The 13,531-nt window shown below is 36.4% G+C and overlaps 1 protein-coding gene across 1 annotated transcript in view; it reads right to left on the bottom strand.

The window, feature by feature from the left end:
* Nucleotides 1-13,531, bottom strand: part of Arid2 (AT rich interactive domain 2 (ARID, RFX-like)) — a 160,420-nt gene that overhangs the window by 138,806 nt on the left and 8,083 nt on the right. The window contains exon 3 of the mRNA XM_013018715.1: nucleotides 12,611-12,708. Within this exon, the coding sequence (XP_012874169.1) occupies nucleotides 12,611-12,708 (98 nt within the window). The remainder of the gene's footprint in view (nucleotides 1-12,610; nucleotides 12,709-13,531) is intronic.

Here is a 13,531-nt window from a genome sequence, read left to right on the forward strand (position 1 = left end):
TTTTTTTTTTTTTTTTGTCTCTGGAGACCTCTCTGCAGGCTGGTAACTTGTGTGACCCTGTGCAAATTACTTAACTTCTCTAACTTTTTGTTTCCTTACAAATTCTGATGATTCATCCATCTTATACAATACTTATAAGGATTATAACAATGCAGATGAGCACAGTACATGGCAAATAGTAAATGTTCAAGAGCTGTTAGCTATTACAATTACCATAATGGATATTCCTAACTCCCAACATGTTTCTACCAAGTTACCATATCATTTCTAGAAAACAGTTACTTTGCCAATTCCTGGAACTTTACACATCACTTCATAACAAAAGTCAACACTATTTTATGTCAAGCCTTTTTCTAGTCTCATGTTGCAGATCCTAAACAGAGATTGAGAGACTTAAGTGCATATTTCACTTTTTAAAAAATATAATTCTTAAGTCAGGTACCAGTGGCTCATGCCTGTAATCCTAGCTACTCAGGAAACTGAGATCTGAGGATCATAGTTCCAAGCCAGACTGGGAGGGAAAGTCTGTGAGTCTCATCTCCTCCTATTAATCAACAAAAAGCTGGAGGTAGGGCTGTGGCTCAAATTGCATAGTGTCAGGCTTGAATGAAAAAAGCTAAGGGACAGTGCCCAGGCCCTGAGTTCAAGCCCCAGTACAACACTAGTCTTGACTGTCATTGACTTTTGTCACTAACACACACACACACAGTGATTTTAAAAAAAACTGTACAAAATGCCAAAATTACCACAATATTAACTTAAACTTTTTAAATTCTAGATCCGAATCTTAAGTGTCTATTTCCTAAAAACGCTCAAGAAATAGTTCAGCTTAGGGACAGATTACTAGGATAGATACTGCTTTTTAGAATTTTGAATTATTTCATAGATCCCAAATTGTATTTCGCAGGTGGTAAGAAACAACCATAAGCCGGGCACTGGTGGCTCACGCCTGTAATCCAAGCTACTCAGGAGGCTGAGATCTGAGGATCGCGGTTCAAAGCCAGCCCGGGCAGGAGAGACCTGAGACTCCTATCTCCAATAAACCACCAGAAAACCAGAAGTGGCGCTGTAGCTCAAGTGGTAGAGCGCTCGCCTTGAGCTGAAGAGCTGAGGGACAGAGCCCAGGCCCAGAGTTCAAGCCCCACGACTGACAAAAAAAAAAAAAAAAAAAAAAAAAACCCTCTAACTGAAAGGCATAAAATGATGAATTAAGGGGTTTACAAATATATATATAAGTACTTAAAAAACAAAAGTCTTTGATTCCAATACTTTGATAATAAAATAGTAGTATATAGCTTAATTCTAATCCTACATTAACAATACGACTTAATAGGTTTCTTCCTGTTCTGTAAAACAGGACAATTCTCATCTGATGATTACTGTAAAAAAAACAAAAAACAAAAAAATCTAGTACAATCTCTTGTAAAAATAAACTATACTATAAACTGTATTGTAGTCCACAAATTTTACTGCAAAAAAAACTAAAGCATATTTTTAGGGAAAAATAAGGTCATATTCCTACATACATCCCAACCATTTCATTTTAATATTCTGCTTCAACTCCTGTCTTCAAGTACTTTTATTGGGGGGGGAGGGCGCACATGCATGCACAACTTGAACTCAGGGCCTGAGCACTTGAGTTTCTTTGGCTCAAAGCTAGCATTCTACCAGTTCAGCTACAGTGCCACTTCCAATCTTTTCAGACTTTCCTGCCAGGACTGGCTTCAAACCTTGATCCTCAAATCTCAGCCTCAGAGCAGCTAGGATTACAGGCATGAGCTACGAGTGCATGGCTTCTTCATGAATATTTTAAATAAGATTATAATCATGTATACTTGGTACAAGTCAGTATAGACTGTTTTTTAAAAAGTTGAAATACCCACTCCTTAACTTAAAATGCAACCTTGGGGGCTGGGAAGGTGGCTCAGTGGTAGAGTGCTTGCATTGAATGCATGAGGCCCTGGGTTCGATTCCTCAGCACTACATAAACAAAAAGAAAAAAAGCCGGAAGTGGCACTGTGGCTCAAGTGGTAGAGCGCTACCCTTGAGCTGAAGAGCTGAGGGACAGTGCCTAGGCCCAGAGTTCAAGCCCCACAACCAGGTCACCCCACCCAAAAAAAAAAAAAAGTAACCTTGGGCAAAGTCCTTATTCTCATTTTTTGCCCTGTATTCTCATTTATAACATCAGGATAAGAACAGTATCTATGTCAAATGGAGGTATGAAGAAATGAGTTAAGGTAAACTCAGTATAATGCCAGGCAAATAATAAAGTCCATTTTTTTTGCTTAAAAAAAAGCATGTACATATACATTAACATATCTAAATATAAATACGTGTGGTGTGTATGTTTATTACTCTGCTTAAAAAAAAAAAAAATAAAAAGCCAGGCACCCGTGGCTCACACCTATAATCCTAGCTACTCAGGAGGCTAAGATCTGAGGATTGAAGTTCAGAGCCAACCTGGGCAGGAAAGTTGTGGGAATCGTATCTCTAATTAACCACCAGAAAACTGGAAATGTGGCTTTAAGTGGTAGAGCACTAGCCTTGAGTAAAACAACTCAGGTTCTGAGTTCAAGCCCCATGACCAACAACGACAACAACAAAAAAGGTACAATGTTGAAATATAATAAGAAAAATACTTTTAAATGAACTCTAGAATACTTAAGTTGACTGTTTCATTTTTAGAAAAATTGGGGATCACACTGTCAAGGCCTAATGCTTATTAGGCAAATGCTCTACCACTTTGACCCATACCTCTAGCCTGTGGTGACTGTTTCTTAAAATAAATCTCCCTACCATTTGTTTTTTATATATTAGAATGTATAATAGAAGCCATCTATTGCTTCATACTTCCAGTAGAGGTCTCCAGCTAAAAAATAATGTGCCAGACAAGAAAATTAGTATTCCTACCTATTAAAGAAGAAGAAAAAAAAAAGTGAATTACTAGCTAGCTTTATCAACTATGTAAGTTTGGTTTTCTTCCAAACAAAACACTTAAAATAAGGAATTTTGTCTAGTAAAAGGGATTTTCCTCAGTGATAGTTACATATTTTGCCATAAGCTCACCAGTAATAGTTATATCAGAATCCTTTTTTTTTGGGTCCGGTTGTGGGGCCTGAACTCTGGGCCTGGGCAGTGTCCCTCAACTCTTCAGCTCAAGGCTAGCGCTCTACCACTTGAGCCACAGTGCCACTTCCGGCTTTTTTTTTTGCTTATGTGGTGCTGAGGAATTGAACCCAGGGCCTCAGGCATGCAAGGCAAGCACTCTACCACTGAGCTACCTTCCCAGCTCCCCAGAACCCTTTAAACAAAGAGAAAATGTTGTTTTACACAAATGGAAAATAATTTACCACCTCTGAAGGGTAATAAACACCCATTCTTCACAGATATTACGTCAGTGGAATGATTTTAATGTAAATGTGAACATCATATAGTGGGCACAAAGAAATCTTGGAAATCTTCAATTATTTCTCTTAAAACAGGAAATAATAACTAGTATTTTTTTTTTAAAAAGGCACATCTACCAGGCGCTGGTGGCTCAGGCCTGTAATCTTAGCTACTCAGTAGGCTGAGATCTGAGGATCATGGTTCAAAAGCCATCCAGGGCAGGAAAGGCAGTGAGACTCTTATCTCCAATAAACTCCTCAGAAAAAGTTGAAAGTAGCATTGCAACTTGCATGGCAAAGCATGTGCGCAGACAAACCCAAGAATCTTATCTCCAATTAACCACCAAAAAGTTGGAATTAAAGGTGTGGCCTAAATGGTAGAGCACTAGCCCTTAGTGGACAAACCTGAGAAAGGCCCAGAGTTCAAACCCCAGCACAAAAAAAAAATAATTTTAAAAAATGGGCAAGGAGGGCTGGGAAGGTGGCTCAGTGGTAGAGTGCTTGCCTTGCATGCCTAAGGCCCTGGGTTCGATTCCTCAGCACCACATAAGCAAAAAGAAAAAGTCGGAAGTGGCGCTGTGGCTCAAGTGGTAGAGTGCTAGCCTTGAGCTGAAGAGCTGAGGGACAGTGCCCAGGCCCAGAGTTCAGGCCCCACGATTGGACCCCCAAAAAAAATGCTTTGAAAAATGAAGATAATGTCTTAAGCAAACTATTAATAGTATTGTCATTTTTACAGGAGTTTATACATTACCCTTACCAAACAGTACTAGATAGAATAGCAAAACCAGCTGCACATTGGTGGCTCACGCCTATAATCCTAGCTACTCAGGAAGATGACATATGAAGATCACAAGATGAAGCCAGCTCTGGCAGGAAAGTCCATTAAGCACCAAAAAAGCCACGTGTGACTCAAGTGGTAGAAAGCTAACCTTGAGAGAAAAAAAAAAGAAACCCTCAGAGACAGCTCCTAGGTCCTGAGTTCAAGCCAAAGGACCAGCACAAAATAAATAAATAAATAAATAGCAAAACCCTCACTACGAGGACAAGCATTCCATCAATCCAATAGAGCAACTGATATGCCATTTGAGAAAAATACCATAAAGTTCTATATAGTATAAAAAAGTGATATATTATAAAAATCCTCCAATTATGAATAACTGAGTGCTTTCTTTTAATTTTTTAATTGAAATTATACATAAAAACACAGTTGAGTTAGAATTTGGTAATTCACCTATTCTTTTCCTTTAGCTGAAACAAAGCTCTAATTAACTTTCTGAGGCCAAAGTACAGGGTGTGTACAGGCTCTTCTTAGAATTGACAGGTGCAGCTTTAAGCAGGTATCTCTATAGCAGATGTTGCCTAGAGGTTTTGTTCTGGATCTAACTCTGGCCAACATGTCCATGCCAAGTTAAACCAGCTATCTCGGCAACTAAATTGGTTCCATTACAACTCAAACTTCAATGTACTGAAGATTCACCTGGGGCATTCTACTTCAAAATACAAAGTTTCAGACTATTAATACGTTCAGTCTTAGTCTTAAAAAGAGAAAGCTAAACATTAATGCTTCATGATAGAAAGTAAAACACTACTTGTGGAGTATGCCTGAAATATTAAACCTGCATACTATCAACCATCACAATTTTCAAGAAATGAGTAACAAGGGATAGAAGAACAAGTTAATTGACTCTAGAAGGAAGTAATCAATCAAGGCCAGAATTTAGGACATCCTAAATGACAAATGACCCCATTACTTCAACAAATCAGTGGCAAGATCAGAAAAAGAACTGTTAAGAGACAAGATCCAACAGTCAAAACACTAAAAACATGTTCTCTGGGAACCCACCACAAAACTCTTGGTGCAGTAAATGGCAGAGCCCTGCAAACGCTGATTTAGGTATTAACAGAATAATATAGACCTGTCATTTTTTGGGCAACAACTCAGAATGCAGTAGTTATTCCAAGACATCAGCAAGAGCTTCCAGTTCTATCAATAGGTTACTGCAACACATGTAAAGTCAAATGAGTAAATGAACTAGCTCAATTCTAAATGTAATGAATATGCAACAACTATCCAAGCCCACAGAATTCTTCGTTGGTTTTATTTAACAGAAAAATATCCAGTTGACTCTTACTGAAAATACAATTACTAGAAAGATTAATGGTTAAAATTCATATTAAGCTGTGAGAATTAAAGTTTGCTCTATAATTATAACAGGACCCAAAAAAGTTTCCTTGCTGGGCGCTGGTAGCTCACGCCTATAATACTAGCTACGTAGGAGGCTGAGATATGAGGATTGCAGTTTAAAGCCAGCCCAAGCAGAAAAGACCCCATGAGACTCTTTTTTTTTTTTTTAAACAAAGAAGCAACTTTATTGAGAAGGTTCCTACACTGACCAGCCAGGGCCACAGCACAGGCTCGGGAGCTGATACTGCGACCCCCATGAGACTCTTATCCCCAATTAACCACTCAACAACCAGAAATGGCACTGTGGTAGAGTTGTAGAGCACTAGCCTTGAGCACAAAGAGACTCAGGGAGCACTTGCAGGCCCTAAGTTCAAGTCTCACAACCAATCAAAAAAAAATTATCTGTTACATGAATGCACCAATAAATTTTATCAGAAATACTGATATATACCAATACGGATCAACATAAGTTCACTTTTGTGCACTTTTAACTGAAGTTTCCAATTTCTTTGGCTCTACTAAGAATAAACTTTGTTATAGACATTTATTTTATTTAGAGGCCAATATTTTGGATTTTCTTAAGAATTACATTTATAATTTCAAGCCACAATATAATCTGAATACTTTCACCATATCCTGCCTCTGTATCTTGTAGTTCCCAAATTAAGACAAAACTAATCTTTAATACAAATATTTCCATATTAACTATGATAAAATCTGGCCCTTAAGCCAGTATCTACTTCTAAATAACTTTTCCTCCAATATCAAAATTCAATGACATGAGTTCCTAGTATTGAAAGTCATGGAACTGGAGAAAAAAAGAAAGGAAGGAAAGAAGGAAGATAGAAGGAAGTGAATTATGAAACTGGAAGCATATATAAATTTTCAGCAAAACCAGCATAATTCAACAAAGTCATTATGCTTTTATAAAACTAATTCTGCTACTGTTCTCCAAAGACTTGTTTAAACAGAGTTTAAAAAACAAAACTTTTAACACAAATATCCTGGCTTAAAGAAAGACAGCATCTAGTTAGAATGGACAATAGGAAATAGTTACTTGACTTCTGAAGGCTGTTGGTTCAAATAAGAATCATTAAGTATAAACCATCAAGTAAAATAAATTATAAATTCTTTTGTTCAAATATCATGAAAATAAATGAACCAGTGTCTGAAATGTGAAAATCTTTGACATAGACCTGGGAGTAGAGCTCAGTGGTAGATCCTTTTACTTGCACGCCTGAGGCATAGAGTTCCATCCCCAAAACCACCAAAAGGGAACAAGAATAAAAGCAAAATTCTGACATGGTCAAATTAATTTGTTTTTGTTATGCATCTTTTGTCACATTACAGTTTAAACAGGAGGAAAAAAATCAATGTTTTGCATACACAATGATGTCTTTTTCCCTACCTTGGACTAAGGCCACTGATTATCTTATAGGTTCAACTTTTCTTCTGATAATATTTGCATTATTTCTTTACCACTTCTTGTCAATAAAAATGGAATACTCTGGGGCTGGAAAGGTGGCTCAGTGGTAGAGCGCTTGCCTTGCATGCATGAGGCCCTAGGTTCGATTCTTCAGACCACATAAGCAAAAAGAAAAAAGCCGAAGTGGCGCTGTGGCTCAAGTGGTAGAGTGCTAGCCTTGAGCTGAAGAGCTGAGGGACAGTGCCCAAGCCCAGAGTTCAGGCCCCACGATTGGACAAAAAAAAAAAAAAAAAGGAATACTCTAAATATCCCCCTACTGGACTATTTAACAAGAACTACCGAAATTTGGTAAAGTCATTCATAAAGATATACAAATAGGCTGGGAATGTGGCATAGTGGTAGAGTGCTTGCCTAACATGCATGAAGCCCTGGGTTCGATTCCTCAGTACCACATACACAGAAAAAGCAGGAAGTGGCCCTGTGGCTCAAGTGGTAGAGTGCTTGTCTTAAGCAAAAGAAACTCAGGGATAGTGGCCAGGCCCCAAGTTCAAGCCCCAGGACTGGCAAAAAAAAAAAAAAAATACACAAATAGTTCCATAAAAATTGCTTAAATCCTTATATATGTCCCTATGTGTGCATATAATCCTTTCATTTTTTCCAACATTATCTTTATTAAATTTTTTTTCTTGCTTAACTCATTTCTTGTAGCTCAGTGTCTCCCAAACTGTGCTCCAAAGAACTTAGTGAGTCTTCCTCAAACACAGAGTTTCATGCCATACCACATAGCACTATGGTGATGTTTGGGAAAAAGCATTTAGTGTGGGTGAGGAGGGAGAAAATAAACAGTGTGAGCCACATGCATTAACAAAACAAAATCTCTAAGAAGTTTTGCTATAAAGTAACTCAACTTAGCTTTATTACCCAGAATCATTTGACTTATTTTTCAAGGAAATATTTTAACATTCCAAGAAAACTGTTTCACCAAACAAATTGGGAACTGCTACTCTAACTGACCTGGAATACCAGAAAGTGTGGTGGTGGTGGTGATTAGTGGTAGTGATAAGTGGTGGTGGTGGATCAAAATAGTACAGAGAGAATCCACCAACCTCTATCACCATATCAGACCCGTACAGCCTGTAGTTCCCAATTGAAGACAAAATTCATGTCTATCATTAGTTATTTCATAGGCCGTCACAGAAATGAAACTTACTAAATATTTTGCCTAAAAATATGTATCAAGTACTTGCTTGTTGACTAATGTACTTAAATCCTAATGAATAAAATGCATTTCTTTCTTTTTCCAACTTCTAACTTCCATCTGAGAATATAAAAAGATCTATCTATAGTAGGGACAGGCTTCTCTACCAAAGATATTATAGTAGAGTTCATATGTAATTAACTATGAAAATACTGAATCCACAATAGAGCAGAGGTAGAAGTATAAAAGTGCATCTATTAAACAGACATATTAGTTAACAACTAAGCCAGAAAATGTAAATACATGGGGGAAAAAGCTACCATGTCAGAGGCCCCAGGTTCAATTCTCAGCTAAGCAAAAAGAAAAGAAACAGGTATATCAGGGAGATAGTGGAAGGGGGTGGGGGGGGGGACTGAGGGAGGTGTTGATAATTGCAAAGTTCTCAGTGTATAACCTTGGTAAACTACCCATCTTGGAAATAAATGTATTTAGCTGCACTGTGGGTAAATGTAAGCTTGAAAACTTTCATTCTGAAACCTAATACTAACCTACTCCATAAGCTTTCTTCAGTCTTCCAACTTTCTCCACTTTCTACTACTTTGAACAAGTATACATGGCTTTTAAAAATGTAACATAGTATAACAAAGTATCACAATCAAGTTTATTCAAGACAAAAGGATACAGTTTGTAAAATTAAAAATAGATATATAAATAGTTTATGCAGATACAGTTGCTCTCCCAGTCTCCATATTACTTGTGTTTTGCTTTTTTGAATAAAGACTATACTGATCTCTTTAGCAATTTACAAATTTAATGTCATCTTATTTACTTATTTATTAAGACTCTGAAGAATTCTTTCACTAAACTTCAAGTTTAGTGAAACTTATTTTAAGTGATGTATACAGTGGACAGTAGGAAAGGAACATTATGAGTATACCCATGTCATTTAACTAATAAATGTAAACTTCTGACATAACTAAAGAAGGTCTGTACCCAGCATGGGGGAAAAAAAAACAAACTACAATGCAATTTAAAAATTCACTAGATGAACACAATTCCACAATTAAGTTTCTAGGCCAAAGGTAAACGCATATAAAACTTCACTTAATACTGTGAGTTTCAAATACACAAGAAAACCAGTAACATGTAGTTTTGTACAATAACTTTTGAATATCTAAAATAACTCACTTCCTTTCCCAAACATTCAAGTTTTATAAAGGAAACATCAATTTAAGTTTGACTATAGTTGTACTATTGGCTTCTTAAAGGAAAACAGAATGCTTTAACTAAATATTTCAAGTGTATACCTAATTCATCACAGCAAAGCTTCAAATTGCTAACTCAAAGAAGAGTAGCAAATTGTCCCCTAATCTTAATACCAAAATAAAAAAAAATCAATCAAGTGCATATATAACACCCTGAACAAAGATATAATTGAACATAAATTTAACCATATGTAATTCCCAAAATTTTAATTAAAATAATTTGAGTAACAAAATTGTAAGATTAAATATTACTGAGCATACACAATAAACACAATTTTTTGTATAATTAATGAATGCCCCTTAAGCCATTTCAACATTTTCTGCTTTAATTCCTCCATATATAAAATGTGAGAAACTATACTTTACCCTTTTTTTTTAAAGGTATGTTTTTTAGAGGTATATTTTAATAATAACCTTTTGTCAAATACATTGAAATGTTTTAAACTAAATAAAGAAATGCATATATGTCATAGCTGATTGGCATCCAACATATATGCACAATGAAATAATGTTCACATATCATCAGTATGCACATTTAAAAAAATTAAATACCTATGCTAAGTAAACAACAGAATTTTCTATTTTAGACAGAAATCTTTATGGAAAATCTAATGTATAATATAATCTATGTATAATATAATCATTTTCAAGTCACTATATTTAATTTAATTATATCAAAAAGAAGATAAAACTATTAGATTGCCAACATTCTAGTTTCCTCTTATTTAAACACTGCTAATATTATGAAGCTGTATCATAAAATAGTAGTCTACTAGCTATGAGGATATTCTATATCCTAAGAGAGTAGTGGTCTAATAATTACCATCTAATTGGTAGTAAAAATCACAGGAAGATATGAGCAAATATCAAACATATACAGTAAGAACTAACACATGTACTGACAGTTTTACAATAGGTCAAATGAAAAAGCAGTTCACGTTTTATGTATATGTATGTATATATATATATATATATATATATATATATTCCACCTATGACTTACAAAACATTGTACTATCTGCTCATCAGAAATTAAGATATAGCAACATTTGATATAGCAAAAGAGGTAATTTTTAGAGTCACTTGATTACTATTGGTTAATAAAATAAGGCACAGTTAGGGGTAACAGAATTACTGTCAAAGCTTGGCATCTGGTCTGCCAGTTCAGATTTTTCAGAAGGTTTGTAAAACCCAACATTAATACTTATCTTCTAACTGTGCAATATTTCACCACTAGGTAAACTTCTTTCAAGGTTGGTAGTTCACAATTTTTGATCAGCATTATTTCTTTTGTATTTCTTTACAAGCCATGCAAATCTTCACATGGTTTTATTTTCCAAAACAAATGCTTCAACTTTTTTCCTAGTAACCTAGCTACTACAGCCCTACAAAAACAAACCTAGAGAAAGACATATGGAGGAAAAACAAGTTCAGCTAAAGACATAGTTCAAAAAGCAGCTTCTAATAAAAGCATAAGGCCCAAATTGGTCTGAGTATGATATAAATTACAAGCAACTTTGAAACTACATAGTTAGAAATAGTTGCCTTTAAGTACAATTAAAGGATGTTATTATCCCAAGATAGAAATTGACAACTGAAACACAATATTCATGATTAACTTTTATAAAAACTAAAAATATGAATGAGGCTTGTGTAATTGATTATGCAAAGCTGGTTTATAAAAATGTAAATTCTTCCAAAAAATACATTAGAAAATATATTTTTTTCCTAATAATGTATGTCACATGGTAGGTACCTTTAGGATATTAAATTTCAATTAATTAATCTAACAGATATCAGACATAATTTTAAAATATGCAATTCAATACAAAATCCAAATGGCTCACATTAGTTGGCATAAATCTGAATATATAAACATGTTCCTTTCAGAACTGAGCAAGTGACTATCAACATAAATTAAAAATTCTCCATTTCTCACCCCATTACCAAATCAACAGTTTCAAGGGCTAATTGATTGGTTTGGGGGTTTGATTCAGCCTTATTTAAAAATGTGCTCTGGCACAAATGCCACTTTACACACACACACACACACACACCAACTAACCATCTTCAGTATTTTCTAGATTTCCTATGCAACTCGGTAACTACTCCATCAAGTTCTGTGAACTCTTCAGCGTCAGGCCTGTAGTCAATCTAAGACAGCCAATAGAAAGTACACCTGTGCAATTACGGCATTTCCTATTTCAGAATCCTGAGCATAAAACAGAGTAACTCTAGTGTGCATTTGAAGCAATGATACAAAACTCAAATTCTGCAGAAACATCATATATCTTATTAAAAAAACAATACATGGCTATCCTATAGTACTGTAATTTGCAACATTTACTGGAAAGAAATAAGATCGTGATTCTAGTTTTAAATCATCACAACCAACTAAGAATTCCCAATGGGTAAGCAAACAAAAATAATAAAAAGATGACCTCACAATAAATCACAACATGAAGTTATTCCTAGAAGACAGAGGGAGTAAAAAACTAAGTAAGAAATTTATTATCTATACTATATCATCCCCCAACAAAATATTTACTTCATCAAACAAGCAATGAAAAACAATGAGAGAAAACTCAAATCATAGTATGTGGTTTCACAGTATCCCTATTTCCTAAAGATACTAACTTTTAATTATTCAGAAATTCAACAAAAAACAATTCTAAAAACAACCCTAGTCTAGGTAACAATGTTCTACTCAAAAGCTACTCAATGACACAGTTCCAAGCAGTTTCCTTTTTTTTTTTTTAGTCAGAATTTTAAAAGGTAGTTTCCAAATCAAAACACTAATTTTCCCAAAGGTTACAAAGTTTCATGAACTACCTAAACTTTTTCATTAAGCATCACCTTTCAGCCTTTCAGGGATATCCAGCAATCAACTACAATGTCACAAAAGAATGTTTACCAGGATAGGGGGAGGGGTTGTCACCTGCAATGGTTTTGTAGGGAAAATGTAAATGATCCTCAAACAGGCGAACTTCACCTACCTACAATCTCCCTTCACTGATTAGGTAAAAATCACACTGAAATCAACAAGATACTAAAAACTGTCTAGTGGGCAAGGCTTGCTTCTTCTCTCTTTTTAAATGTCCCACAAGTCCCTTCTTTCCAAATAACTGTGGAAAAGTCTCTACTACTCACCGCAAGTAATACTGTTTTAAAGCAAAGGCAGCGTTAGAACAACTTCTGGGAAAGTTGAACTCTTCAACAATTTCTCCCCACTGATTCTTCTCAGAAACCTGTTCAAGAAACAACAACAACAACAACAACAAATAACACAGGCATACTAGTCTGAAACTGTCCCATCCAAGAAAAGCCTGAGCTGAGCATGAAAAATAAATACCCATTCTGCAGAGATCTATCGATCCCTAAAGGCATCAGGGGGTGATCTGGACCGATCAGTTGAGTTACTCAGCCAGGGATGCTGGGATCCCTGTGTTTTCACTAGCGAGTCCTGTATTTAGCAGCACTTGTTTTGTTGGGGGGGCGGGGGGGTGTTCGGTGGGTTTGTTTTGTTTTTGAAGCCCGGACAATAACCAATCGCAAGTCCCTCTGTCGCCCCCTTTTTAAATCTCAACGCGGTCCGTTTACACTTTACAAGGGGAAAAAAAAGAAAAAAAGAAAAAAAAAAAGAAGTTCAAAAGGATCAATAGTGTTCCGGACAGCGTGGTCGGCGGGTTTGGGGGGCGAGGGGGACGAGGGTCCGGGGCTGGGGCCCGTGGTGATTCCTCTCTCCCAGATCTATCCATCTCCATAGGCCCTTCTTTGAGGCCTACAAGCTTCTGCCTAGCCTTGAAGCCTAAGATGGCTATTTGGAGACAGGTCCTGGTTTCTTTTGTTAGCTGTTAGAAACCCAGGGCTCCGGGGCCGAGGCTGTGCCCCCGGTGGCGGGGATCATTTCGCCGCCGATTATCGATGTGAAACCTGCCCGCGCTAATTTTGAGTTGCACGAAAACTGCTCAGAGTCTCCGTGTGTGCGAGAGTGTGTGTGCGAGTCTCGGTGTCTCCGCCAGTGCTAGAGCGGCAGCGGCGGGCGGCAGCGCCGACTCGAGCAGCCTGCGA

The sequence above is a fragment of the Dipodomys ordii genome, unplaced genomic scaffold, assembly GCF_000151885.1.
Source record: "Dipodomys ordii isolate 6190 unplaced genomic scaffold, Dord_2.0 Scaffold42, whole genome shotgun sequence".
NCBI classification, from domain to species: Eukaryota; Metazoa; Chordata; class Mammalia; order Rodentia; family Heteromyidae; genus Dipodomys; species Dipodomys ordii.